The sequence below is a fragment of the Doryrhamphus excisus genome, linkage group LG18 (assembly GCF_037039965.1).
Source record: "Doryrhamphus excisus strain RoL-2023G ecotype Guam linkage group LG18, RoL_Dexc_Guam_v1.1, whole genome shotgun sequence".
Taxonomy (NCBI): Eukaryota; Metazoa; Chordata; class Actinopteri; order Syngnathiformes; family Syngnathidae; genus Doryrhamphus; species Doryrhamphus excisus.
This window is the reverse complement of record NC_136374.1, coordinates 14,740,742-14,767,757: the sequence shown is the minus strand read 5'-3', so window position 1 is coordinate 14,767,757 and position 27,016 is coordinate 14,740,742. Positions and strand designations below refer to the sequence as shown.

The window sequence follows — 27,016 nt, the reverse complement described above, 5'->3', positions numbered from 1 at the left end:
ACAGTTGTTCGGAATTGTTTTTACCCTTACTCACATAGCAGTTGTATTTACGCTCGTTATATTTGGCTGAGGGCAGCACTGACGGCAAGAACGTGTCTTGGCCAGGGACGCTAGGGCGATGAATTGCAAAGTTAGTATTATGACTTTTTACATTTGTATGCCAGTTAAGGTTTTATGATGGCAACATATGATTTATAATCCATTTATATTGCATTATTTCCTGTGGCGTCCCGTGTGTTTGACTTTTTAGTTTAACACGACACCTCCAGCATTGGGAGGATCAAAGACTCGGCTGTACAAACTAGCATTGTGGAGAAACAGGATGGATGTTGCTGCAGGCGACAAAAGAATTTCACCATTTCATTTCATCATCATTTGGCTGCGTTCAGGTGTCGGTATACTGTACGTTTGAACTTTACTTTCTGTCTGTGTGTGTGTGTGTGCACGCTAGTAAATCCTCTGCAGCAGCTGCTGAGTCTTTTCTTAGCACAATCATCATTCCATGCTCAATCTCTTTAACACACAAACACACACAGACACAGTTTTACTTTTGTATTTAGGATGTGTTCACATTTTGAACCATTTTTAATGCTTATAAAGCAGTGGAACGGATTTGAAAATAAGTGTAGAAATGCATGTTTAGTTGATTATTTTCTTTCCCGTAACAATGCGTGATATTCTTTACTGTTGGTGCAACTAGCACGTGAAATGTCTTCATCAGAAAGTCAATGTTTGTTTGCAAGTTAGCTTAGGGAAAGTTACAACAGGTTGTTAACATCACATGGAGGGGGGGAAAAAAAAAGGAATGCTTGATTTGCTTACCTGCACAGTACCGGTAGTTCTTTGTAAATGAGCAGTTATTAGAGGTATTTTGAATGCTGTGCTGTTGGAAAAACTGTTTATTTCCTTTTTTAAAGTATGAGGAAGAAGTAATTATAGGCTCAGCAGCACCACTGAGTGCAGGGGTGGCCAAAGTGCAAAGCTAATTTTTAATCTGTGCACATTCTTAAAGTACAATGTGTAACATTTATTTATTTTCTACCACTTGTCCTCACGAGGGTCGCAGAGGGGTGCTGGAGCCTATCCCAGCTGTCTTTATTTGATCTGGTGTCCAGCCAGTCACAGGGCACATATAGACAAACAACCATTCACACTCACATTCATACCTATGGACAATTTGGAGTCGCTAATTAACCTAGCATGTTTTTGGAATGTGGGAGGAAACCGGAGTACCCGGAGAAAACCCACGCATGCACGGGGAGAACATGCAAACTCCACACAGAGATAGCCGAGGGGGGGATTGAAATCGGGTCTCCTAGCTGTGAGGTCTGCGTGCCAACCACTCGACCGCCATGCAGCTTATTTTCATAGTTAAAGGAAAAAAAACATTATTAGAGCCCTCTAGTCATGAACTAACACCCCTATAGTCACATTTACACTTGTAATACCAGATATAGTAGACATAATAAGGGACAGAAATAAGACTTGTGATCGTAGGTGTTGTTATAAATGTGTGAAATGTGTTATAAAAGGGAAGCGCGAGGGTGGAATCGAACTCGGGTCTCATAGCTGTGATGCGCGCTAACCACTCGGCTAGCATCATATTCTTTTTCACAAAATAAAAAATGTCAAAATGGGGAGCTCCATTTAGGTTTTGTGTATGTACTGCCGCAAAATTCCCTTAATTTGACTATGCTAATGTTAGCAGGTATGACAAACACAAAGCTAACATGTTTATTATTAAACAAAGAGCAGTCACGTCCACAGGAATGCAATGGAAACAATGCAAAATGAATGAAGACTTGTATTATAAATATAAATTATAATTCACAGTCAATTTTGTGTTGCTTTTTTTTTACAGACGGAGTCGCTATTTTGTGTTGTGTTGCGTCATCGCAAAAGAAGCAAGACAATCCAGGAAGGAAAAAGTTTGAAAAGGTGCGTCACCTCACATGACAACGCAATTCATGTCGCCATCTGTAATATATTTACAACACCGGTAATCAAGTGAAGGTCATGTTTTTATTGACACACTTGGAAACAATATCCATCCTTTCATGACTTCCTACTGTTGTTGCACTCATTGGCTGTCAGAAAGAGCTGTGTCATATTTCATATTTGAGGGCAAACATGTGATGCCGGTCGCTCCCTGAGGCCTTTTTTCCGTTTCCATAATGTATGAATGTATGTTGTGGTGAATGAAAGCAAATTGGAATTTCACGTATAAACAATCTGCGTTCAGTGCGTGCTTCAGCGGGAACCAAAATGGCCAGGAGCATTAAAAAAAAAAAAAAAGGAACTAGGTACTTAGTACTAAATCCAAATCAAATATCTTACTTTTTATTTTTCTACACAAAATAAGATGAAAAATAAATAAACAAATCAAGAATAAAGAAAATCAATCAATCAGTAATAAATAAATATAATAATAATAATAAAAACTTAAGAAACCACATATAGTTGGTGGTTAGACAAATTATTTTTTTCAGATTAAAATGAACAAAGCATTATTAGAGCCCTGTAGACATGACAAAACACGACTATAGTCACATTTATACTCTTTGTATTTACAACATATTGCGCAACTGCAGGGTCTTGAGACACATGCTAACTCGCAAACTAGAAAGCTAGCGACCTAAACGGTAGCCTTCAAGTTATTTCCTTTAAACTTAAATAGCCACAAACTTACCACTTCCACACGGATAGGGAGGGTAACTATTAACAGTTATTTAACCTTTAACATGAACATTAATCAAACGTAATAATTTTTTCTGGGTACATGATACCATACAGCATCCATATTAAACTTTGTGCGGGCCGCACTAACATTAAACTTTCATATCAAGGCGGGGGCCTCAAACTAGTGTCCTGCGGGCCACATTTGGCCCGCGGGCCGCGTGTTTGAGACCCCTGCTATAAATGCTCCCGAACTGGGAACCCATGTAGGAATTAGTCGCACCGACCGCCAAGGCTTGATCAACCTCCCTTTGTGCAGAGCAGCTTTAAATTGTTGACCCAGTTTTGTGATCCCTGATCCAGGCCGCTTAGCTTAGCATTTCAGGCTATTCATTGGACTTGAACGACTTCAGTTTTAGTACATAAGCTAGTGTGCATCAAATATTATGTAAATATGCTAAATAAGGGGTATACAAAATATATATTTTAGGTAAATTAGGTAAATATGCAGTGGTGGAGCTGGGGGGGGGGGGGGACGTCACTCTTCGGCCACCCTATTGGCCATCCAGGTATCAACTTATTGCCCCCCCAATGAAACATTTCTGTCTCTGCCACTGTACATATGTAAATATGGTATATTTCAGGTACATAAAGTGTGACGTAAGTACGGTACATAAGAGGACTAAATAAATAAATACATAAGGACTAAATACTTAATACATAAATATAATAATATAATATAATATAAAAATACATAATTACATAATTTAAAAAATCAAATAATTAAAAAATAATAATTAAAAAATAATTGACATGTTAATTAAATAATTAACAATTAAAAAATACATAATAAATACTAAATACATACTATTTTCATGCCTTTCATGCCTTTCATGCCTTTTGCTAACTGTCTTATTTTTACCTCTTTTTATTAGCGTATTTATTTTATTTTTTAAATAAATATAATATAATATTTTTATACTGTACATTAGAGGTGGATAAATATGATAAAAATGTGATACATGATGGGTACATTAAACATGATGTAAATATCATACTTAGTACATAAAATAGTACATAAAATGTGACGTAAATGTAGAAAATTATACTTCCATTAATTATGGTGCAGGGCTGCACGGTGGTCGAGTGGTTAGCGCGCAGACCTCACAGCTCGGAGACCCGAGTTTGATTCCACCCTCGGCCATCTCTGTGTGGAGTTTGCATGTTCTCCCCGTGCATGCGTGGGTTTTCTCCGGGTACTCCGGTTTCCTCCCACATTCCAAAAACATGCTAGGTTAATTGGCGACTCCAAATTGTCCATAGGTATGAATGTGAGTGTGAATGGTTGTTTGTCTATATGTGCCCTGTGATTGGCTGGCCACCAGTCCAGGGTGTACCCCGCAGGCAGCCCGAAGAGAGGTTTTCAGTAAATGTAAACATTGATATTATATGAGATATGGATGATTTTGAAAGTAGCTGTACAGTAAACCCAAAAGTGACGGACAAAGACTCATCATGTGTTTGAAGTCCTGTTGGAGCCGTGAGGTCAGCAAGTTCAGCTGAGTGAAGGATTAGTGTGTGTGTGTGTGTGTGTGTGTATGTTTGACCTTCCTGCTGACACAGGGTCATGGGATCAAACATGTGAGTCAGCATGTCTAGACGTGTCCCTATATGTGTGTGTGTGTGTTCCTGTATCTCTACTTTTGTGAGGGCGAGTATTGAGGATTTAGCTGTGGAAATTGGGGGACATTTTGTCCTCACCATAAGGCCCCTGGGAAATTGCCTTTGAATAAATGCAGTGAGGGATTGACATAGTGGGGTTGGAGGGTTGCTGTGGGGGGGTGATGCTGTGACACAAAGGAACTTAGACCAGCTTCTCAATTACCGTATTTTCCAAACTATAAGTCACACTTTTTTTCATAGGTTGGCTGTTCCTGCCACTTATACTCCAGAGCGACTTATAAATGAAAAAAGTGTTTATGTTACATAAACACTGGACACCTTTTCTGTTCATGTTTATTTTTTGTGTAGCTGAATAAGCATTGTGTTAGCATATCTTACACCTATTCAGCCTGTTCTCTATTCTTTTATTGTTAGAACTTGCCTTCCAAGAGGACGTAATGTCTGTTTTGGTCAAGTAGTTTGGAAAATAAATTACCCGCAAAAAATGCCACTTATACTCCAGTTCGACTTATGTATGTTTTTTTCTACATAATTATGCATTTCTGGCATAGAAAATACGTTAAAATAAAATACATATAAAAAAATATAAAAATACATAGAAAATCCAGTTTAAAAAAATAAATACAAAAAAACCCAAAAATACATAGAAAATCCAGAAAATACGGTTTACGGTCAAGTAGTTTGAAAAATAAATTACCCACAAAAAATGCGACTTATACTCCAGTGTGACTTATGTGTGTTTTTTTCTACATAATTATGCATTTCTGGTATAGAAAATACATTAAAATAAAATACATACAAAAAATACATACAAAAAAATATTAAAAAATACATAGAAGGTCGAGTTTAAAAAAATACATAGAAAACCCAGAAAATATGGTTTACAGTCAAGTAGTTTGAAAAATAAATTGCCCACAAAAAATGTGACTTATACTCCAGTGCGACTTATGTATGTTTTTTTCTACATAATTATGTATTTCTGGCATAGAAAATACGTTAAAATAAAATACATACAAAAAATTACATACAAAAAAATATATAAAAATACATAGAAAATCCAGTTTAAAAATACATATAGCATATACAAAAAGCATATCATTAGTATGAACTTTTTTTTCGTACATTATTACACTTTTGTGCTTGTTTTTCCTTTTTTTCCAATGCTTTAAAAATTTTTTTAATTATGTCTTTATTCTCATAATATTTTGTAAATTATAGAACTAATGTAGAACCTTCAGTTTGTGTAAGATTGTCAGTTGGCTAAAATTTAACACCAACCCCCCCCCAGTCAAACATTTTTAAAGACGAAGCGGGGTCACTGGGGTGCGGTGTCCTCATGCAACTGCAGCACCGCCAGATTTCATTCTGCGTATTTTACACACAAGCACGTCAAAGAAAGACATCTGGAAGCCACATCCAGGGAGAGGCGTCCATTCATTCCGATGAAAGTCCCTGAGTGTAACGTGACACAGATGGATATTTTTTCCATGTCCGCCTGCTGATGTTTAATCCTAACTGACAGTACTGGCAGGTGGGCCTGTACTTCTAGTAGTTTGCCTATAGAGCACACAACCACGCATTTCCAGGTGTGGCCTCAAACACACCATCAACCACCCAGGAATGTCGGAACAATCCTGCTCTTTGTCTTTTTCTCCCATTTGTCAATGCAGTGAGTCCGCCCGCTCGCAGCTTGTGTCGAATTCATCTTTTTTTCTACTGTTGAACCCTTCAATGCTTCGCTCGTCTTCTGTTGACGGAGAAAAAGACTCGGATTTTCCTGCTGACTAACTTATGTAACTTACTGTATGTGTCATTACACTCATACTAACTTATGTAATGGGGCTACATTGCATCCGATATGACAGACTGGCACCATTTGCATGCGGTCATGGGAAAAATTTTTTTTGATAACATAAATATTAATATTTGTTCATTCATTCATTCATTCATTCATTTTGTACCGCTTACCCTCGCAAGGGTCGCGGGGGGTGCTGGAGCCTATCCCAGCTGTCTTCAGGCGAGAGGCGGGGTACACCCTGGACTGGTGGCCAGCCAATCACAGGGCACATATAGACAAACAACCATTCACACTCACATTCATACCTATGGACAATTTGGAGTCGCCAATTAACCTAGCATGTTTTTGGAATGTGGGAGGAAACCGGAGTACCCGGAGAAAACCCGTGTATGCATGCACAGGGAGAACATGCAAAGAGATGGCCGAGGGTGGAATCAAACTCTGGTCTCCACGCTGTGAGGTCTGCGCGCTAACCACTCGACCGCCGTGCAGTCAAAAGTCAAAACAAAAAAAAGCCAAAAATGTACCACTTCCACACGCAATAGGAGGAGAACTTCTTTTCACTCTTATCATGTTGGACATGCTGGAGCCTATCCCAGCTGTCTTCGGGCGAGAGGCGGGGTACACCCTGGACTGGTGGCCAGCCAATCACAGGGCACATATAGACAAACAACCATTCACACTCACATTCATACCTATGGACAATTTGGAGTCGCTAATTAACCTAGCATGTTTTTGGAATGTGGGAGGAAACCGGAGTACCCGGAGAAAACCCGCATATGCATGGGGAGAACATGCAAAGAGATGGGTGGAATCAAACTCGAGTCTCCTCGCTGCATGCTAACCACTCGGCGGCCGTGCAACACAAGTTTCCAACAGGTTCTACAAAATATCAAACACTGATCTTTTGCTGTGAATAAGAATACGGAGGCTCGTAAATGGCCCTCGGGCCGCACTTTGGACACACCTTTGTTAACTGAATCAAACCAACGAGGCTTTCAAAAGGTTTCTGGATTTCATTAAGCTCATAGAATACTACAATTTGGGCTAATTGCTTAACCTTCACATAGTTCTGTAGTTGAATAATTATAATGAACACTAATAAAAATTATGATTATAACCAGTAGGGATTGAAATTAATCTATTTAGATATCAAGATGTCTGCTAAAGACTATCACCGTGTTTTCATTCATGCAAACATAAAAGTGAGAAACGCATGTTTCTTCACTGTCCTTCAGTGGAAGAATACCAAAAGATAGATCCCTAATCATTAACTGCAAACGAGCGGCAGGAATTTTACTAAGTGATTGTAAAATACCCGTCAGCTGAGCGATAGCAGGAAAGTGGAGGATAGGAAGTCAGGAAAGGTCAAATCACGGCATTGAACAATGACACTCAAGCAGCCATTGTCATGTTTTTACACACACACACACACACACACACACAGTAGCTTGTGTAAACATCATTTTTAAGAATAAATAATTTAATAAAAGACACCTAAAATAAAAAAAATGACGTCATCACTGGCGGTTCCTCACAATGAGTGTTACATAAGCTTATTTATGTAATATCTTAATCCACACCATAGGCAACTCAGTGTAGGGAGTGGGCATTAATCGGGTCACAGCATCAGCAACATGGGCGACACGGAACTAAAACAAGCTTAGACTATGATACTGTGAATTTAGTCACAAATCAGCCCAAATTTATTTGATTGGTAGAAACTTAAAAACTTAATTTAAAGTGAATTAATCTGTTCTATGGTCAAGTTGTGGTCATCATAAAAGCTTCATTAACTGCACAGGCAATGTAACAAAGTCACATTTTAGTCATTATAGAAGTGCCAAAAGTAGGATTCCTACTAAATATGTGTTTTAACGTTGTTAGAGCTCTCTGGACATGAACTAACACCCCTATAGTCCTCTTCACACTCATATTACCTAATATTGTAGACATAATAAAAATAAATATGCCATTCAAGACATAAATAAGGGCTGCATGGCGGTCGAGTGGTTAGCGCGCTGACCTCACAGCTTGGAGACCCGAGTTCAATCCCACCCTCGGTCATCTCTGTGTGGAGTTCTCCCCGTGCATGCGTGGGTTTTCTCCGCCCACATTCCAAAAACATGCTAGGTTAATTGGCAAAATTCCAAATTGTCCATAGGTATGAATGTGAGTGTGAATGGTTGTTTGTCTATATGTGGCCTGTGATTGGCTGGCGACCGAAGACAGCTGGGATAGGCTCCAACATGACCCTCTTGAGGATAAACGGTAGAAAATTAATGACTGAATGAATATGAGGCTAAGAAGTTATATACAAAAACAGCTTTATGTTATTAGCATCAATATTTTGACTTCTGATGTTACACATTGTGGGCTGCACGGTGGACGAGTGATTAGCACACAGACTTTACAGCTAGAAAACCTGAGTTCAATTCCCTCGGCCATCTCTGTTTTCTCCGGGTACTCCGGTTTCCTCCCACATTCCAAAAACATGCTAGGTTAATTAGCGACTCCAAATTGTCCATAGGTATGAATGTGAGTGTGAATGGTTGTTTGTCTATATGTGCTCTGTGATTGGCTGGCCACCAGTCCAGGGTGTACCCCAACTCTCACCTGAAGACAGCTGGGATAGGCTCCAGCACGTCCCACGACCCTCGTGAGGAAAAAGCGGTAGAAAATGAAAGACATAAATAAGACCCAGAAAGTGTCCTTGAATCACACAAAAAAAGCCAAATAACAAGCAAAGCACACTGCTGAGCTCACCATATTTTCTAATATCACTCATGATCATGGTTTGAGCTCAAAGGCAGATTTTTGGAGAACATTTTGTACCACTCTTGGGGCGTTCCACTGTATTCTGAGAGCCCCTTTCATATGTGAATGGCCCCCATTGTCATTCATTTGAATCCTATGAGTTTACACATCCTGTATGCAAAAGAAGACTAAAACAGGATCCAAACTGAAACAAGGAACATAAGTAAAAATCAGGTACCGTGACATTCCTTCCATAATGTCCGCTTTTCCTCATGATTTCTCAAAAAAAAAAAAAAAAAAAAATGGCGGGGCTCCATGTTTGCAAGACCAGTTGTTGCTAGGCAGACTTTGTGGAGCTGTTTCAACACAGCAGACAAAGGATGCAAAGAGTTGGCAGGAACCCAGACAGACACATATATTAAGGACGGTATTAGCAACCGAGTCACTACTCTGCATTCAATATAAAATATGCATTTGAAGAAACATATAAAGTAACAAGCTTTTTCACCTCGGTTTTTATTTGTTTCTTTTGGCTTTTTCCTGGTTACCGAGTCGCCACAACGGATTCCAGCTACCTCATATGCCAACATGTGTACTCGCTGACGCAAGAGGAGTATAATTTACTTTGTAATCTGATTTTGCGTACTTTGAAACACTCGCTGTCGAAAGCAAGGAAAACGGGATTACGGTCGAAGTGGACCAAGTGCTCCAAGACTTCTTTAGACCCTGAGAACATTGATAGTGGTTTGCTGGAAGAGTTCAAACATTTGCAGTTAGAGTACTAAGCTGCGATGACATTTGCTAAATGAAGAGTTATTGCAAAACAAGCTCATCTGGTAAAGCAGCTGGATTGGCCAGAATAAACTGAATTTCAATTAGATTAGAACTTGAAAACGCCTTGATGAAAATCAAATGGAAAAGGATGTTTTACTTTCAATAAAGTAAAAAATACAAATACAGTAGAAGGCATCCTGAATGTGCATTCAAAGATGCTGTAAAAAAACCCCATTGGTGTACCAATGGTGGTGTGCGTACCCTACTTTGGGAACACAGGATGTTAGTATAGTATTGTTACTGCACTGTTTGGTGACACAAAGACTTGATCGCCACACCAACAGGATTTTATTGTAGGTTTGAAATATCTCACAACAGGCACAACAATCCTGAATTAAAACACAGACTACTACTATATCTGGTATTACAAGCCTAAAGGTGACTATAGGGGTGTTAGTTCATGACTAGAGGACTCTAATAATGCTTTTTCTCCTTTAACTATGAAAATAGGCTGCACGGAGGTCGAGTGGTTAGCACGCAGACCTCACAGCTAGGAAACCTGAGCTCAATCCCCCCCTCGGCTATCTCTGTGTGGAGTTTGCATGTTCAGTTAACAAAGTGGTGTCCAAAGTGCGGCCCCAGGGCCATTTACAGCTTGTTTTTATTTGCTTGTGGCGCATTGTAGAAGTAAAATTTAAAAAAAAAAAGGGAACAAAAGAGCAAAGGAGCCTAAGTATTGTTATTCACAGCAAAAGATCGGTGTTTGATATTTTGTTGGAAACTTGTGTTGCACGGCCGCCAAGTGGTTAGCACGCAGCGAGGAGACCAGAGTTTGATTCCACCCTCGGCTATCTCTTTGCATGTTCTCCCCATTGCATGCGTGGGTTTTTTTCTCCGGGTACTCCGGTTTCCTCCCACATTCCAAAAACATGCTAGGTTAATTAGCGACTCCAAATTGTCCATAGGTATGAATGTGAGTGTGAATGGTTGTTTGTCTATATGTGCCCTGTGATTGGCTGGCCACCAGTCCAGGGTGAGGGAAAAGCAGTAGAAAATGAATGAATGAATGAAAAAGATAAACGAGGGATGACGTACATGTTGTGTTTACACCACTAGCAGGGTAAATACCAGAGTACCCGCTGCTCCATTGTCCTAGCAAAACGTGTTCAAACATGGATACCATCACTTTTGTTACCAAAGATTTTTTTTCCTTTTTTTTTTTTTGGTTGAAAGTTAAAATACAGGAAACTATTTGATCAGGAGGGTGGTGGGGAAAAACGGACAAAACACGGGGGTTTCCTGGGGAAAACAGGAGGGTTGCCATATCTATTGTATAAATAGATATCCTAGATAGAAGGATAGATAGACAGACCATATTTCCACTGTCCTCCTGTCGCATGTAATGTTTCTTTTTGACATATTAAAATGTCATGCTATTTCTGAAACATGATCACATGATCATTACTGTCCATCCAGACAAGTCGGTGCATGTAAATGTTGCCTGAAGCTCAGGCAGCCAGTACTGTACATTCTGTTCTGCTATACTTACGTTTCAAATCCATGCCATGACATCTGCATTCCATTAGGTCTTTCCGAGACCGAGCATATGGATGCTGGTGCTTAGATAGCTAGCACCAAGCTAATTCCCGCATTCACTTAAAGACTTTTGTTCTTCCTCGTAAAACATAGACTGATTTTAAACATAAATATCCTCCAATGATGTGGTCTCGTGACCTGTTTCAAACACACTCTGATTGATTGGCGGGTGCACGCTCTCATGCTTTATTCATGTTATGTGTTCATTGAAAGGCTTTTAGGATTGTTTGTTGTTTTGTTGTAGCATACATTACAGAAGCAGCAACTGTAGCTCAGCTGACTAGCCAGAAGGCTGCCCTCCCAAGTTACTCCCTGAATTGGGGCACCCTAGAGACAGTGAATGTTGGAATGCATTCAGTGGAAAATGGACTGATTTTGAACTAAATGTACAACATAATAGGACATATTGTTCTTGGTGTTATCAGCCAGTCATGTGGCTAAATGCATGCATGTGGATCAGTCATTGCATCGCAATCCAAATCAAATTCATTGTAAAGGAAGCCAATTTCCTTGATATCCTTTGATGAAAAACACTGAAAAGCTTATATAATCAATCACACATACAGTATCATGCATGGAAGATAATTCATGCCATTATGATGAAATAAAATACAATCCTGTGAGTCAGTGTTTGCATGACCAGAATTTATGGGGCATGACTTTATTGAAACACTTCTCTGCATTAAATATAAAATTACATTTGAGAGACATATACAGTAACTTCTTCATCCTGGTGCCATCTACTGCCCAACTTGCTAATAATACTAAATCTAAATTCCTGAATTTAAATTACAGAAATAATTGTAATTTACTCATGTTTTAACTGTGTATAAACAAATGAATGTTGTATTTTAACGTATATTTTACACTGTTTACTTGTTTTTACTCCGTTTTTCTGTAAAGTGTCTTTGAGTATTTTGAAAAGCGCTATACAAATAAAATGTATTATTATTATTATTATAAAATAAGAGAAACTTTCACCATTATTGTCACCTCAAAGCAAATGCTGTTAAAATGACATTGACAATGGCACTTAAATAAATAAAACTAGTATTTTTTATGGCTTAATTATTATTATTATTGTTATTATTTAATGTTTATGCTTTAAAAAGATGTCATAGTTTGTCACGAGGTACGGATAGATTGTGCAAACAGGAAATGGTTATTATTTTTGCATTGTCTGGTGAATATTGCATTGAAACCGCCTTCTCTTCACAGCGTCGTGGAGCTTCGGACTCTTCCCCGAGTGTGGACGATCTTAGTCACCCTGGCAACACAAAGGGGCGGGCGCGAGGAGGCGGAGTGCGGGTTCGGAGCTCGCCGCTGATTGGTCGGCGTGACGACAGCTCCTTCTGGGTATATAATGTGTGAACGTGCAGCGGTGAGCGGCACCTTCACGCCTCCTGTCCAAAAAGCAAGAAAGCCAAGCCCGATATGAGCGACTGAGAAGCCGGGAGACGACAAGACAAAGCCCGGCCGCTTCTTTGTGGAGAGTCTCTTGTTCACCGGGAGCTTCGTTGGACCAGGAAATACCGGTGAGTGAGTGTTCTGTGTTTGACTGTCATGTCTGTTGGGGTGCGCATGCGCAAGGGAAACTTGGTGACTGACAATGGAGTCCAATGCACGTACATGCACATGCAGCCGAGTGACGCAGTGAGCCGGCGTTTTGGCTCGTGAATGAGCGCGTGCGTGTGCACGTGCGCGAGGGGGGGCCGTGGGCTGAAGTGTCGAGCTGGCTCCTCTCCCACATTCCGCTAATACACTTTTTTTAGTAACTTTAGTAACTCATTTAAAATAATAACATGATACAATAGCGCATATTATACACGTGACTTGTGTACACTTTAGCATAAACAAGCGGTATATTAGATTGTAGCCTATATGATGTATGGGGAGTTGGAATGTCATGGTTATGTAACTCCTTGTATCTTCCAGCACCTTATATATTTGCATAAATGCAAACTGCTTAGTGTTTACATACATGATATTAAGCATAAAATCATAATTTTATGAAAAATTATTTTAATTCATTCTTTTTAAGGATATCAAGTTTCTTAGTGGATTCACGCCCAGCAAAATGTGGAGGTCAACGGTTTCCAATTTTTTTTTTGCGCCATGAAAGCGACTTTGCCAAAATGAAAACTTTTATTTGATTATACTTTTATTTTGAAATAAAAGCCACACACACACACTTGAAAATGATCTGAGAATACTGGAAAACTGTTACAACCAATGACAAGCTAATTTGTTTCATCATTCCGTATGAAAATTGCTATCTGAAATAACAATCTGAAATACGGTCATGGCATGTCATGTGACCTAAAACATTGCCAGAGCAGATTTAAAATTGTTTTCAAATGACAACAATTTTGGAAGTCACACCGCAACACAGTCACACCTGCATCCAAAGGCATGAAGCTAAAAACCGCAGCCGGTGTGTAATCAAACACCTTAGTTGCATGCATTGGAGCGCCGAATGCAAATCGAGAAATTGTCCTAAATAAACCCAGAAAACACAAATCCTATCATAATCTTTGTATTGTCATCTGATTTCTCTTGCGAGTCTAAGACAAAATAGTCCTTGAGTTGGAAAGAGAAGTCAAGAGAAGTAAACAACACCGCTTGATATGCGCCTCAAGGCCAAAAGGCGAATTTGTACTTGAATAACCAGAAGGTCTGTTTTCGAGTCATATCTCTGCAATTCCAGACCTGATCGAAATCTTAAGACCGGTTGAAAAATAGCTCGAATTCATCGCTTCATTCATTCCCTGCAACATCTGCACATAACCAGTCGCGGTTTGACGACCATGCACCAAATGAAGCTCCAGCGTTCCACTTTTTTTCCACCTTTCAATGTCCCGTGTTTGATGCTCCCTGGCAAAGTCTTAACGGGCATTTTTGTGACGTTGAAGGAGACGAGGTATTTGAATGATTTTTTTTGTTTTTGAAACCCTTTTCCCATAGATGCCGTCTGATCAGAATCAGATTCAGAATCGCCTTTATTTTGTCATTGTTTTGCATACAACGAAATTTGAATGCAACTCCACAGTGCATTTTGTAGAAAGTAAAAATAGAAATAAGGAAAAGAAGACAAATAAAACGGCTGCACGGTGGTCAAGTGGTTAGCGCGCAGACCTCACAGCTAGGAAACCAGGGTTCAATCCCACCCTCTGTGTGGAGTTTGCATGTTGTCCGTGCATGCGTGGGTTTTCCGGTTTCCTCCCACATTCCAAAAACATGCTAGGTTAATTGGCGACTCCAAATTGTCCATAGGTATGAATGAGTGTGAATGGTTGTTTGTCTATATATGTAATTGCAGTAACCAAAATGTGGAATTGCAGTAAACAAAAGGTAGTATTGCATATATTATACCTGAGTTTCATTTGAATGAATGAAATCTATTTCACATAAGGCCCGTATTGCCCATTTTGAAGCTTATTGTACATAACAGTGAGGTCGGCAAATTAAGGGCCTTAATTAAGGACCTCCCTGTGTCTTGACGGACAGCCAATCGGATCCTTCGGCTCAGTGCAGGTTTAATTTTTTGGGGTCTACCACTTGACTTTTTTGTCCCGCAATACTAAGTATAACATGACTGATATCTTACTACGTCCAACCTCAGCAGCAATGGCACGCTGCTAGAGTCCGGTAATGAATGATTGCTTGCATATGGACAGCTGCTTTACGGGCCTAATCGGCACATAATTCCAATCTGGCCATCCATTGGGCCCAGACGAGGATGGCAGGTGGGCGGCAATCTGCAAGGGAGTGTTGGGAAATAAAGCATATGGAGGAGTGTTCGCCACACTAAAGTACCCGCAGGACGTCAACAAATACTAACTTAGCTCTTGGCTAAGTCGGGCTACCGGCTCGGTTTAATTGAACGACTCTGAAGGGTTGCAGAACCAGGTTTTGACACAGATCAGTTTTGTTGGATGTGGCCAACAAAGTCAAACTTGTCGAGGCACGTTCATCGAAGTAGACGATGGGGGTCATTTCTCTGGGGGGGTCCCACAGAGAGAGGATTTAGACAACGCACTCGGTTACCAGTTTTGGACACTTTTCCAGGAAGTCATTCATGTCAAGTTTTGTTGGCATGACCTTAGAATAGTGGAATGCGTGTGCGTGTGCAATCAGACAATGTTAGCTGAAAGATGTCTGTTGGTATCGGTGTTGCCACGGAAACCGATAATGAGCATCCTGACAAACTCTCTGTGGTCTTTGTGCTCAAAAGTGGATCACTGGAACTTAAAAATAGGTTTTGAGGCCACACATGTTTGCCCGAAAGGGAAAAAAAGAATGTTCTAGAATGTTGAGCTATTTTCTCCAGAGCCGTGACAAGTTCTTTTTGTTATCCCGGGGCAGGACATGACATGGAGCCCCACGTTTGAGTGACATCCAGGTGGACTAGAGTTGTATAAATAAGGGGTGGGGGGGGCCATGGCAGGCAAGCTCACAGATGGATGGCTGCCAAGCGCTAGAACGGACGGGCGCCTCCCAGTGGACCCCCCCCCCCCCCCCAGCTACAAGGCCCCGCCTGGGATGCCTGCCAACCGCTTATGCAAGTCAACTTCTTTTTCCCCTCAGCTTAAATCAGGTCATTAGTTCCTCTTGGTGAGGAACTAAGTTTTTTTTTTTTTTGCCGCAACTTCAGTTTCTGCTATTTCAGCTGGAGTCTGTCAGCATTTGTCATGCCTTTTCCTTGATGAGGTCGGCGCTGTTAGCATGACTCAACAGTTTATCCAAGACGCTACAATGAATGTAATTACAGATCATTTGTTCACCTTCAGTGTTTAGTGCTCAGCTGTAATAAATAAGTGAAGGATATATGATAAAAAAAATACTGGATTACAACTGTCAAACATTATATAATGAATATACAAATGCAGAGTATATTATAAATATATGACATCTATGTAATATCTATGTAATATAATCTTTTTTATCATTTAGTTTGCTTTGCGCATGCGTTTAGTATTTACAAAATATTTATTTTCCACTTGATGACTAGAGAGAGACCTTGAGTATTTATCCTAACTACCTTTTTATGTAGTACAGTTAGTGAAATGGTACACAATACTTTAGTAGTATTAGTCTAAACCAGGGGCCAAATGTGGCCCGCAGGACACTAGTTTGAGGCCCCCGCCTTGATATGAAAGTTTAATGTTAGTGCGGCCCGCGCAAGTTTGATATGGATGCTGTATGGTATCATGTACCCAGAAAAAATTATTACGTTTGATTAATGTTCATGTTAAAGGTTAAACAACTGTTAATAGTTATCCTCCCTATCCGTGTGGAAGTGGTAAGTTTTTGGCTTTTTTAAGTTTAAAGGAAATAACTTGGAGGCTACCGTTTAGGTCGCTAGCTCTCTAGTTTGCGAGTCAGCATGTGTCTCAAGACCCTGCAGTTGCGCAATATGTTGTAAATAAAAAGAGTATAAATGTGACTATAGTCGTGTTTTGTCATGTCTACAGGGCTCTAATAATGCTTTGTTCATTTTAATCTGAAAAAAATCATTTGTCTACCCACCAACTATATGTGGTTTTTATTATTTGCCGTTTTATTATTATTATTATATTTATTACTGATTGATTGATTTTCTTTATTCTTGATTTGTTTGTTTATTTTTCATCTTATTTTGTGCAGAAAAATAAAAATTAAGATATTTGAGAACAGTGGAATGTTTTATCAGAACTGTTATTGTAGAATATCGGAACCAAAGCACTGAAAAAGTTTGTATATTTTTCTGTTTTTAATAAATGCGTTTTTTTTTTTTTTTTTGGAAAACCTGATGCGGCCCAGCCTTGCCCATACCCTAGCTCCAGTGGCCCCCAGGTAAATTGAGTTTGAGACCCCTGGTCTAAACTGTCAAAATAGTGGCATCATGGCGTATTTTGGCGCGTACGTAAACATTCATTTGACCCCTCGGTTGCGGTTACTGTGTGGAAACTATTTGAGGTCAGTGGGTGAGACCAGTGGAAATGTACCACTGGGCGCTGCTTGCAGGTAAGCGCACCAACAAAGAAGCGGCTCTCTCTGTGTGCTCGTTAGCTGAGATCACAAAGAAGATAACGATGTCGTCACGGCTGTGTTAATGTTCGAACTAATTCTAACAACTCTCTCTCTCTCTCTCTCTCTCTCTCTCTCGCTCTCTTTTCAGTCAGCATGGAGCTTTGTGACAAAGAAATAGTTTCTGGAGAGATCCTGCCTGTGGTCATTATTGGTAAGAACATCACATTAGCTGCTGTAATTTCACAACAAATATACATTATACAATAAACAGTATTCATGCATTTGAATGTTTTACAGTGATATCTACACTACCGCTCAAAAGTTTGGCATCACTGTTTTCTAAAGAAAAACAAATTTTCATGCATTTCACAAACAAATTGTTCCATTTCACAAACAATTAAAAATGAATGAGATGATTTTCAAAGAAGGATGTACATTTTTGCATAGAGGCCTACTATCAACAACTGTCAGTCCTCTGCATCAATCTCCTGGTATGGCTGCTAATCCAAGTTTTTATAAGGCTAATAGATGATTAGAAAAGCCATCTAAAAATCTAAACTAAAACTAAAATCTCTTACCATGCCGTTAACTACTCCCTTCAGCGAGCAGCACAAACCGGGTCTAACAAGGACAGAAAAACGCTGCACAACTGTGCAAGAAGACAAATATCAATATTAAGACAAAGACGCCTCACAGGTCGTCACCTGGCAGCTGCACTAAATAGTAGCTGTCAATCATCAGTGTCAGTATCAACAGTGAAGCGGCCACTTCAGGATGAAGGATGGACTTCATAGCAGGATTGCTAAGAAAAAGCCATATCTCAGACTGGACAAAAACATTTCCAAGTGATCCCTTTTGCGTGGTAGTTTATATAAACAGATATTATATAATATTATATATAATTTTAAAATATATAATATTATTATATATTTATATAAACAGACACATTTGTAGGCGTACATGCCCGGGCTAACAGATGGTGCTATATCACCTGAGTGGGAGAATCTGAGCCAATCATAAGCCTGGAGAAAAGGCATTTTCAGCCATGAAAGCCATAATAACCGTGAATGCAGGAAAAATTGATGGATATTGGCTTACTTTGTTACATACCTGAATTAACAACAACAACAATAATGCTAAATGAACAATAAAGATAATAGTACACACAGTGACAAGACCAGACAAAGAATACAGTCTAATGTGAATAATAATACAAAGTGCCTATAAAATATGTGCAATAAGTACATTCCTGTACTAACTAATGTCAGGTTGTGTTACACAAGAACACGTGATGAAAAGGAGCTGCACCAGAAGGTGTGCCGTGCCACCTTCTGCTGTGTCATGCTGACTATATCAGATTGCTGCTTGCCTAGTGTTGTTTCGTTGTATTCTGCAAAGTCTTGTTTGAAGGAGGGACAGACACTTTAATAATAATAAAAGCTGTGTTTGTGTGGGAAAAAAGTATAATTTTAGCACCATCCCGACAAATAAAAAGTATATCCAGTGTTACTTCATCAGTGGTACGACGTGTGTGTAATGTATGTAAATGTTGACATTGGCACCAGGTATGACAGGATAGTAGTACCAGTAAGTACCAGTGTGCGTTCACGCTGTTATCCTGGTAATGAGGTGCCAGAAGGTGACATAAGCGTAAGGTATGTAAGTAGCAGCTTATTAAGGGTTCTGGAATGTGTGGAAGGTACTCTGCTATCATGTGCAAGTGTTTATTTACATTTGCGTGTGCACGTGTGGCGTAGGTTTCGTTTTCAAACGCGCTCAGTCATGGCTGTGTGGGGATACTTGCCATTATGTTGTTTTGGTGTCGTAATCGTAATGGTTGGGTTTAATGTACATGCATGCCTTTATTTATGTTCACAGTTTTGAATTTAATTATTTTTAATTCACATTTTAATGAGTTAGTTTCGAATACAAGCGAAGAAATAAACAGTAACAGGCTGTCTGTGTGAAATGCAACACAACAATGGCAGCGACTGACACCTGATCTCTCCACAACGAAACTCAACTCTGCTCCCTTCCTGCATCTCCTAGGCAACGGCCCATCAGGAATCTGCCTGTCCTACCTGTTGTCGGGCTACACCCCCTACCTGTCACCCGAGGTGTCACACCCCAACCCGCTGCTGCACAGCAAGCTAGCCGAGCAGCCTCGCCTGTCGCTACTAGAGCAGGTACCTTTCCATCGTGCATTGACTTGTGGTCGACGTGCAGCTGCACTCACCTGGGGCTGTCTTCTGCAGGACCTGGAGTACCTGTGCGAGGGTCTGCAGGGACGGTCGTCTAATCCGGTGGCCGTCCTTTTTGATTCGCTGCTGCTCCCTGACAGCGACTTCGGACTGGACCATACGTCTCCGCTGGAGTGGCGATACGAGCCCGAGCGTGCAGTGCCACACTTGGTGTTAGGGAAAGGTCCGCCTGGAGGAGCCTGGCACGTACGTTTACCCCCCCCCCCACGCTAGCTTTTTATGCTACACTCGGTATTTAAAACAGATGATGACGGTGAGGATTTGTGTGCTGCTTGCAGGCGATGGAAGGCTCCATGCTAACGCTGAGCTTGGCCAACTGGATGGAGCTGCCAGGACTCAAACTGAAAGACTGGATGAAAGACAAACGAAGGTCGGTTCGGCTATGCTGCATTCCGGAAAAATCTGAAATTCTGAATTCATTGCATTCAAGTCAGTTCACAAACAAGCTTCCGTTTAGTGATATTTGGAATGATTTCAAGCTGTTGCCACAATAAAACCTTGTGTTTTTAAATAAATGCATATTATTAATACAGTATATGTTGCCTATGAGAACCGAGTTCAATTTTTCATTTTAACTAACTTATGAAACGTATGAATTATTAATGTCTTCGACCCAAAGACATGGCAGATGGGTTACAATATGATTCTAAAACAATACATCTTATCAATTCAATAGGATTCGATAATGTTGACAGGCGGCTGCACGGTAGTCGAGTGGTTAGCACACTGGCCTCACAGCTAGGAGATCCGAGTTCAATCCCACCCTCGGCCATCTCTGTGTGGAGTTTGCATGTTCTCCCCGTGCATGCGTGGGTTTTCTCCGGGTACTCCGGTTTCCTCCCACATTCCAAAAACATGCTAGGTTAATTGGCGACTCCAAATTGTCCGTAGGTATGAATGTGAGTGTGAATGGTTGTTTGTCTATATGTGCCCTGTGATTGGCTGGCGACCACCTCTCGCCCGAAGACAGCTGGGATAGGCTCGAGCACGCCCGCGACCCTTGTGAGGATAAGCGGTAGAAAATGAATGAATGAATGTTGCCTATGTATGTCAGCCATCATTTAGATGAAGTACACAGAGGTCAGATGTAGTAAATCCTAGTCTAATGTCTCAGTACTCTGACAAGGACACTTCGGAGCAGTACTACACGGCACTCGAACCTTCTCCATGTGATGCTCTACATTTGTGGTTGTTGATGCTGATGATTTGCGTATGCATTTTTTACATCAGAAACGTCCGCAATGACCGCGCCACACCGGCGGAGATCGCCTCCTACTACGAGCACTACGTCTCCCAGATGTCACTGGAGGACAATTTTGCCTGCAGGACCACCGTTACCTCGGTAACCAGGCAGCCAAGCAGCCAAGAGGGGTCACCTCCCTGCTGGAGAGTCAAGGGACTGCATTGCCATGAGGGAGAGGAGCTTGGAGGTAAGATGAAGGAAGTTGATGCTAATGTGGATGTGTAGATAACACGTGTTGCTTCTTCTCTAGATGGTTCCACATTAGAGAAGGTGCCTTTCTCCCTGTTGGCCCACAACGTTGTCCTGGCGACCGGGACTCACGACATCCCGGCCAGACTTGGCATGGAGGGAGAGTCCCTGCCCTTTGTGTGTCACTCCTTCTGGGAGCTCGAGGCTGCCATCTCCCGCGGCGAGTTGGATGAGTCCTCAGACCCGGTGCTGGTAGTGGGGGCGGGTCTTACAGCGGCCGACGCCGTGCTGGCGGCCCACCATCTCAGTACACCTGTCTACCACGTCTTTCGCCGCTCCGTGACCGACCCTGGCCTCATCTTCAATCAGCTGCCCAAAATGCTCTATCCGGAATACCACAAGGTAACGGACTCATGCTGTTTAGGAATTTCATCAAGTGGTAACTGAAACATACAGAAAAAATAATAAATAATAATATATAAATAAATAATAATATATAATAATAAAAAATAAAATAAATTCCAATACTCATGTTACAGGCTAAACATACACCAGCTAACAGCTAGCTAACACACGTACACCAAATGCAAGCTAGCAGTAGCATGAAGTTAGCGAACTTGACAAAACGAGTACAACTTTTCAAATGGAAAATGCATCTATGTAAGTGCTTTATACACCAATATACTTACAAATACGATAATTTCCCAAGAAACCACCGTTTAGAGCAGTGTGTTTATGAGGTTTTTACCGTTTCGTGTCTGCCGTGAGGCCAGTCTGCTTTTCACTGAGAAAAAAACGACGAAGATGGTCTATATGCGAGAGCACTCACTCTGTAGTGGCCCAAAACGATAATTTCTAAAGAAGATGTCTCACTCTGTAAACTTTTTAACCTTAGCGTTTTTAACAATATTTATTTGAACTTTTAGCTATTTATTACTTTCATATTAACTAACTTATGAAACGTATGAATTATTAATGTATTTGACCCAAAGACTTGACAGATGGGTTATAATATGATTCCAAAACAATATATCTTAAAAACACAACAATTCAATAGGATTCAATAATGTTGACAGGTGGCTGCACGGTGTTTGAGTGGTTAGTGCGCAGGCCTCACAGCTAGGAGACCCGAGTTTAATTCCATTCTCGGCTATCTCTGTGTGGAGTTTGCATGTTCTCCCCGTGCATGCGTGGGTTTTCTCCGGGTACTCCGGTTTCCTCCCACATTCCAAAAACATGCTATGTTAATTAGCGACTCCAAATTGTCCATAGGTATGAATGTGAGTGTGAATGGTTGTTTGTCTATATGTGGCCTGTGATTGGCTGGCCACCAGATACAGTGAAGAAAATAAGTATTTGAACACCCTGCTATTTTGCTATTTCTCCCACTTAGAAATCATGGAGGGGTCTGAAATTTTCATCGTAGGTGCATGTCCACTGTGAGAGAGATAAACTAAAAAGAAAAATCCAGAAATCACAATGCATGATTTTTTAACAATTTATTTGTGTGATACAGCTGCAAATAAGTATTTGAACACCTGAGAAAATGAATGTTAATATTTGGTACAGTAGCCTTTGTTTGCTATTACAGAGGTCAAACGTTTCCTGTAGTTTTTCACCAGGTTTGCACACACTGCAGGAGGGATCTTGGCCCACTCCTCCACACAGATCTTCTCTAGATCAGTCAGGTTTCTGGGCTGTCGCTGAGAAACACGGAGTTTGAGCTCCCTCCAAAGATTTTCGATTGGGTTCAGGTCTGGAGACTGGCTGGGCCATGCTAGAACCTTGATATGCTTCTTACGGAGCCACTCCTTGGTTTTCCTGGCTGTGTGCTTCGGGTCGTTGTCGTGTTGGAAGACCCAGCCACGACCCATCTTCAATGCTCTGACAGAGGGAAGGAGGTTGTTCCCCAAAATCTCACAATACACGGCCCCAGTCATCCTCTCTTTAATGCAATGCACTCGTCCTGTCCCATGTGCAGAAAAACACCCCCAAAGCATGATGCTACCACCCCCATGCTTCACAGTAGGGATGGTGTTCTTCGGATTGTACTCTTCATTCTTCTTCCTCCAAACACGCTTATTGGAATTATGACCAAAAAGTTCTATTTTGGTCTCATCTGACCATAAAACTTTCTCCCATGACTCCTCTGTATCATCCAAATGGTCATATGCAAACTTAAGACGGGCCTTGACATGTGCTGGTTTAAGCAGGGGAACCTTTCGTGCCATGCATGATTTCACATCATGACGTCTTAGTGTATTACCTACAGTAACCTTGGAAACGGTGGTCCCAGCTCTTTTCAGGTCATTGACCAAGTCCTGTCGTGTAGTTCTGGGCTGATTCCTCACCTTTCTTAGAATCATTGAGACCCCACGAGGTGATATCTTGCATGGGGCTCCACTCCGATTGAGATTGACCGTCATGTTTAGCTTCTTCCATTTTCTAATGATAGCTCCAACAGTGGACCTTTTTTCACCAAGCTGCTTGGTAATTGCTCCGTAGCCCTTTCCAGCCTTGTGGAGGTGTACAATTTTGTCTCTGGTGTCTTTGGACAGCTCTTTGGTCTTCGCCATGTTACAAGTTAAAGTCTTACTGATTGTATGGGGTGGACAGGTGTCTTTATGCAGCTAACGACCTCAAACAGGTGCATCTGATTCAGGATGATACATGGAGTGCAGGTGGACTTCTAATGGGCAGACTAACAGGTCTTTCAGGGTCAGAATTCTAGATGATACACAGGTGTTCAAATACTTATTTGCAGCTGTATCACACAAATAAATTGTTAAAAAATCATGCATTGTGATTTCTGGATTTTTCTTTTTAGTTTATCTCTCTCACAGTGGACATGCACCTACGATGAAAATTTCAGACCCCTCCATGATTTCTAAGTGGGAGAAATAGCAAAATAGCAGGGTGTTCAAATACTTATTTTCTTCACTGTATCTGGTCTCTCACACAACCCTAGTGTACAGGAACAAATAGATCTTCTATTTGTTTCTGCTGCCGTCTTGTGGCGACTGCAGGGTATTACAGCCACGTGTTTGTTTTGGCTGTAATGTAAAATTGAAATTTTTCCGTCCTCTCTCCCCCTCTTCTGTCCTCCAGGTTCACCAGATGATGATGCAGCAGCAGCACCAAGCAAGTTCTCCTCCTCAGGACCATCTCAACTCCTCATCCCCACCCACGTCCTCGTCCTACACTGGCTACCTCAGCTTTCCCCGTCACAAAGTTGTAGCCTTCCGCCCCGATCGCAAGTGTGTGCTACAGTCTGACTCGGGCCAGTCCACGGTGGTCCAGGTTTCCAAAGCGTTGGTCCTGATTGGAGCCCACCCCAACCTGTCTTTCTTGCCCGACAACGGCCGTGCACTGGGCGTCTACCCCGAGGAGCCAATCACGTGCCGGAGGAACCCGATCGACGTGGACCCATTCACCAATGAAGTAGTGGCAGCCGAGGGTCCCGGCCTGTACGCCATGGGCCCGCTGGTTGGCGAGAACTTTGTGAGATTCCTGAAAGGAGGGGCCCTAGCCATCGCTAGCGACGTGGCCAAGAGACAGAAGCAAGAAGACACAGGGGGGAGTTTATTGTCCTCGGACAGATTAGCGTACAAGATGGTGGACAGACGCCCGCACGCCGAGATCGCACATTCATAGCAACTTTTCCTGGACAGTAACGTTGCATCCTGTACTCGAGCTGCATGGTGACGACAAATTCCAATGGGGGACGCCTTGCCTTGTTTTAACATCTATGACTTTGTTACCTTTTATATACGCCGAGTCATCTAATTGATGATATTCTCTTTTTTTTTTTTACCTAGCAACAGCTAAATATGGACCAACTTTATCAACATCACTGTAACGTTCCATAAAATGCAACCTCATCCTCCGGTCATGTCGGTCCAAACTGAGCAGCAACACTGCAACTACCAAAGTTTTTACAAATATTTAACTTTATTCTTATGAATATTCTTTCTACATGTACTTTTTTTTTTTTTTTAAAGACCAAAGTCGTGTTTTGACTTTGAATGGCACATTTGTACTGTTTTATCTGTGTTCATTAATAAGATCACAACAACAACAACGATATGTTACTAGCATCTTCTCTCCTACACTTTTTGCCTGAAAAGTTGCCATCTCCAAGTCGGGAATGAGATCCTGATCCCAATGGATCATTTAAGTACCTCTGGGTCTTGTTCACAAGTGAGAAAAGGATGGTAATGAGCTTTGGGTATAGAGACCGAAAGGACAAGATTAGTAGCTGGTCTCCCTTTAGAGATATCTGGGGCTTGTCTGACCGGTATAGGGGTCCACGAGGAAGACCCAGAACATGTAGGAGAGACACTGTCTCTCAGCTGGCCTGGGAATGCCTCAGGATATTCCGGGCGGAGCAAGTCTGGGCTTCCTGTGACCCGACCTTGGATAAGCAGAACAAGATGGATGCATGCATGGATGTTCTCTACTCCAAAGGTGCATCTAACTGTTAACTCCTTAAAGGGACAGGCACCATATTTGATTATAACACTTTAAGGCAGTAGGTCCCAGCCAATCAGCAAAGAGAGGTTATAATAATACTTAGTACTGAAATATTTCATGTAATAAAGGGAGAGTATTTCTAAATATGAAAGGTTATTGAGGTAAAAATATTTCAGTGGGTGTTATAATAAAATACAATCTTGTTTACTGACTGACCCTCTAATTTACTTTAACTAAAAAATGATAAATTACCTGAACGGAATCAACTAAAAAATGATAAATTACCTGAAAGGAATCAACTAGGCAATAATTTCTGACCTGAATGATCATGGACTAAAAGTCAACAGGAATAAACTGTGCCAAGCGACAAAGGGGAGGCCAGTTAACTGCGATTAATGATTAATTTCGCTTTCTTTTTGATCATTCCGACACATGAATACAACTGTATGGTCATGTTCAAGTGTGGGTCATGTTTGGATTCAAACGTTTGAAAGAAGCCATCGGTGCCTTCCAAGCCTTCTAAGAATTATGTCAACCAATCATTTTACATCAAATATTAATAATACAATTGGTAAAATGTACTGTACAGATTGGTCGGGCATATGTTTGTATATGCTACTTGAAGTCGGATCATGTAATTTCCTATTAAAAGTTACACTGTGCACTACACGACCCATGTTTCATTATTATTGGATGAGAAAGTGCCTTCGGTTTATTAGAGCAGTTGTACATCTGACCACCAGATGTCACTGTTGCTTCAGCAGATGAATGTCTTTGAAATCAGCCTGTGTCCTTGAATACAAAATAAGTGCAAACAGCTGCAACAATACATATTCCATGTTGCATTTGAATAATTATTGTTCACTGATAGAATTAAAATCATAGTATCATCTATCTTGGATGCCTATACTGTACTGGAGTTGGTCCCCTTGGAAACCAGATTGGGATTTGTCAGGCAAGTGGTCCTAGTGATTCAGCAAAACTTCCACATGCAAAACATGGTTGTCATGGTGATGGACTGTGAGGGAGACTGGTGGAGCGGTGACTCAGCAAAACACACACACACACCACCGGTCCACTTTATTGTGTGTTCTTCCTGTTTTGATACAATAGGGGATTTGATCATAATAGATTAGTGGGGGAGAAAGCTGTTTAACAGTGCATCATAACAACAATGCAATAATAATAATAATATGGTTCATGTGGTTTTTACAAGTTATTTGTTTGCATTGTTTATGAGCTATGTACATCCAATGGAGGAATGTTACTACTACTACTACTACTACTACTACTACTACTACTGCTGCCGCTGCTGCTACTACCACAACAAATAATAATTTAATCTATATACAAAAAGACATATAATGTCCTTTGACCAAAAACATTTATGCCCTTCAGTCACATTACAGTGTAACCAAATCCGCCCCACCGGGACGCCTCTTGTTCGTCGCCCCACAACAAACATCCACCATGCATGGACACGCAGCACCATCAAGCTAGCTGGACTCAGTCATGACCGGATGCTATATCAAAATAAAACACAATTTCAGTCCT

The 27,016-nt window shown here is 41.0% G+C and overlaps 1 protein-coding gene across 2 annotated transcripts; it reads left to right on the top strand.

Annotated features, from left to right (window-relative positions):
- The first annotated feature begins 12,620 nt into the window (after positions 1 to 12,620).
- Positions 12,621 to 26,124, top strand: osgn1 (oxidative stress induced growth inhibitor 1). 2 transcript variants are annotated; one of them, XM_058054973.2, is made up of 8 exons: positions 12,621 to 12,819; positions 17,445 to 17,507; positions 19,346 to 19,482; positions 19,552 to 19,743; positions 19,836 to 19,927; positions 20,788 to 20,987; positions 21,051 to 21,391; positions 24,098 to 26,124. In XM_058054973.2, exons 2-8 carry the CDS (start codon positions 17,450 to 17,452, stop codon positions 24,641 to 24,643), a joined length of 1,566 nt encoding a protein of 521 aa, XP_057910956.2. In that variant the 5' UTR covers positions 12,621 to 12,819; positions 17,445 to 17,449; the 3' UTR covers positions 24,644 to 26,124. The 2 variants fall into 2 exon arrangements, with proteins under 2 accessions (XP_057910956.2, XP_078654514.1); XM_078798388.1 differs by having other exon boundaries at positions 19,346 to 19,743.
- Positions 26,125 to 27,016: the final 892 nt, after the last annotated feature.

Bases quoted from the DNA above. Each gene is read 5' to 3' on its own strand.
- osgn1 (XM_078798388.1), top strand. From the start codon at position 17,450: ATGGAGCTTTGTGACAAAGAAATAGTTTCTGGAGAGATCCTGCCTGTG. The intron at 20,988-21,050 runs GTAAGATGAAGG...CTTCTTCTCTAG, and splicing joins TGAGGGAGAGGAGCTTGGAG to ATGGTTCCACATTAGAGAAG. The intron at 21,392-24,097 runs GTAACGGACTCA...TCTGTCCTCCAG, and splicing joins TCTATCCGGAATACCACAAG to GTTCACCAGATGATGATGCA.